The 2,702-nt window shown below is 39.3% G+C and overlaps 1 protein-coding gene across 2 annotated transcripts in view; it reads left to right on the top strand.

The window, feature by feature from the left end:
* Positions 1-2,702, top strand: part of SMURF2 (SMAD specific E3 ubiquitin protein ligase 2) — a gene marked incomplete at its 5' end in the record, with an annotated part of 60,801 nt that overhangs the window by 45,385 nt on the left and 12,714 nt on the right. For both annotated transcript variants that reach the window (XM_014587175.2, XM_027771168.1), the window contains 1 exon segment: positions 1,756-1,870. In XM_014587175.2, coding sequence (XP_014442661.1) covers positions 1,756-1,870 — 115 coding nt within the window.

Raw genomic sequence — 2,702 nt, forward strand, 5'->3', positions numbered from 1 at the left:
CTGCTAGGATTTTTTTCAGGTGTGAAAATTGACTTGATGTTAACATAGGAGAAATACTTCTGTATTGAAATGTTCTAAGGACTGTTATGAAATTCTGCTTCTCTCTAATCTAAATCTGACAATTCAAGTTGAGTTTCCATTGAGTCTTCTTGTGTAGAGTCATCTGTGTTCATTTGCAGATTGGTTTCATTCTGGTACCTTTTTATGTACAAATGGATAGTTCCTTTAGTTCAGATTTTTTTTTTTTTCTTCATTTTTTGGAGAGGTTTTTGTTATAGGGCACATGCGCTCGCCGGAGAGAGACAGACAGAAAGCAAGAAATCACCCCTCAGTGGGGCTGGCCATGCCACAATCCCTTCTCCTTCATTCTCCTCTCAGGATCTTGGGGACACACGCACACGCACCCGGCGTGAGTTTAAGCCGCTGGGTCCGGAACTCGAACTGCGGTCGACTATGTGGGAGTCCAGCAACATAGCCATTACACTAACTGCTGGTCCCTAGTTCGGATTTTTAAAAACAGTCTCTTACCCACAAATGAGTTGATAGTTTCTGTGCCATTATTACAACTAGATTTTGGATGTTTATTAGGAAAACTTGTTAATTATCTGATGATGGTTACTAAATATTATATAGAGAGATCAAATAAGTAAATCTGTTTTTGTTTCCTTTTTAATCTTACTGTTGTCAGGATTTGGACAGAATAAATGGGATGTGGCAGTGAAATGCTTTTTCTGAACTTTATTCCGTAGTAGAACTCAAAAATAGTTGAGTTCTGCCCTTACGAGTGTCCTAAATACTTGGTAAAACAGAAGAAAAAATTGTATTTTCTTTGACTTGAGAGAGGAAGGCAAAGAGAGGGAAGATGTGAGAGACGGGTGTGTTTGGCAGTGTCTTGCCATGTTGTGATCCCCCTGCTCCGGCCTCTCTTGGAGCTAGGATTGCAGTTCGCTTGTGCCATTGTTCCTGGCCTAGAACGAAACGCAGGCCTCCCATATGGCCCCAGCCTTTCACAGAAACACTTTCCTGCTTATGCTTCTGTGGCTGCGCTTGGATTTGAACACACACACACACACACACACAAAGCATACAAGACATGCGGGGTGAGTGTTAAATGTTTTGACAAAGCTGTTTATGTGAAGACTTCTATTTTCATCTTTAGAGTAGTTTTTCAAATGTTACGTAGTGGTAATAGGTAATAGTTTGCTTTAGATATCACATTATAGAATTTTGAAACACTTTAAAATACTTAATCGTATTTCATTATATTGGGTTGTCAGAAAAGTCATGGTATGTTTTTTTTCTGTTTGTCTATTCAAAAATGCGTCAGGACTTTTCCAACAACCTGATATTTGATAAAATATGCTATTCAGTCTTTTTAATCTGAATATCAAAACATATCATTTAGGGCCAGCCTCACAGCCAGTGGTAAGGAACTAGCTCCCACGTGGCTGACTAGTTTGAATCCCAGCCCTGGCAGCTTGAAAAACACATCAGGCTTGTGTGTCCCAAACCCCAGTATGGAGAAGCAGAGGACAAAGGATTGTAGTATGACCATACCAAATAGTGGGGTGCTTTCGTCTCTCTCTCTATATATTTCTCTCTCTCTCTCCCTGATAAGCACATGTGCCACTCTGGCAATTAAAAGTGTGTGTGTGGGTGTGTGTATAAATTCCTTGCTAAAGTGATTATGGCATATATTAATAAAAATGTATTACTTATTAGCAAAGATTTCATTTGTCCTATCTTGTTTTCTAGGGAATGGTTATATCTCTTGTCACATGAAATGTTGAATCCATACTATGGCCTCTTCCAGTATTCAAGAGATGATATCTACACATTGCAGATCAATCCTGATTCTGCAGTTAATCCGGTATGATTTGTAGTTATGATGACATGAATTCAATCATGACCCAGAGTGTTTTTCATTTTTAATTGTTAATGTAGTTGATTACTTAAGTATTACTTGTCCTTGTCCTAATCATACCTTTTTTTTTAGAGTTGAGGTTTTGCTCCAGGGCATGTGCGCTTGTCCAAAAAACAGAGACAGACAGAGACAGAAAGCGAGAAATCACTCCCCGGGGGAATGGCCACACCGCAATCCCTTCACCTCCAGTCTCCTCTTAAGATTTTGGGCACATATGCACACGCTCCCAGTGTGAGTTTTAAGCCGCTGGGTCTGGGACTCGCACCGTGGTTGGCTATGTTGGAGTCCAGGGACATAACCACTGCACCATTTGCTGGTCCCATCATACCCTTTCAACTTAGCAATTCCTCTTCGGGAAAATTTTTTCAAGGAAATGAGTGTGGGTTTGTGCAACAGCTTGGGCATGGGACCGTTGGTCATTTGTAGTAGACCCAATTAGAAACAACACAGTTGTCCACAAGAGGGCACTGATTAAATTATGACACAATATGAAGCAGAATAACTTAAATGGTTATGAGTATAGATTTTGGAATTAGGAAGACACAGTCTCATCTCTTACTAGCTTTGTGATCTTGGGCAAGTTTATTGCTTTAAACCTAAATTTTATCATTCCTAATAATATAAATATAATTTTCTTTGGAGAGAATTTGTGAGAATTAACTGAGACCTTGTACATTAAGCATTTAGCACATTACTACACATCATAATATGTAACCCCGTTACATGCTATTAAGCAGTCAACAGAAGTTAGCCATTATTGTTTCATGTTAACTCAGCT

This window comes from Tupaia chinensis, unplaced genomic scaffold (assembly GCF_000334495.1).
Source record: "Tupaia chinensis unplaced genomic scaffold, TupChi_1.0 Scaffold000187_1, whole genome shotgun sequence".
NCBI classification, from domain to species: Eukaryota; Metazoa; Chordata; class Mammalia; order Scandentia; family Tupaiidae; genus Tupaia; species Tupaia belangeri.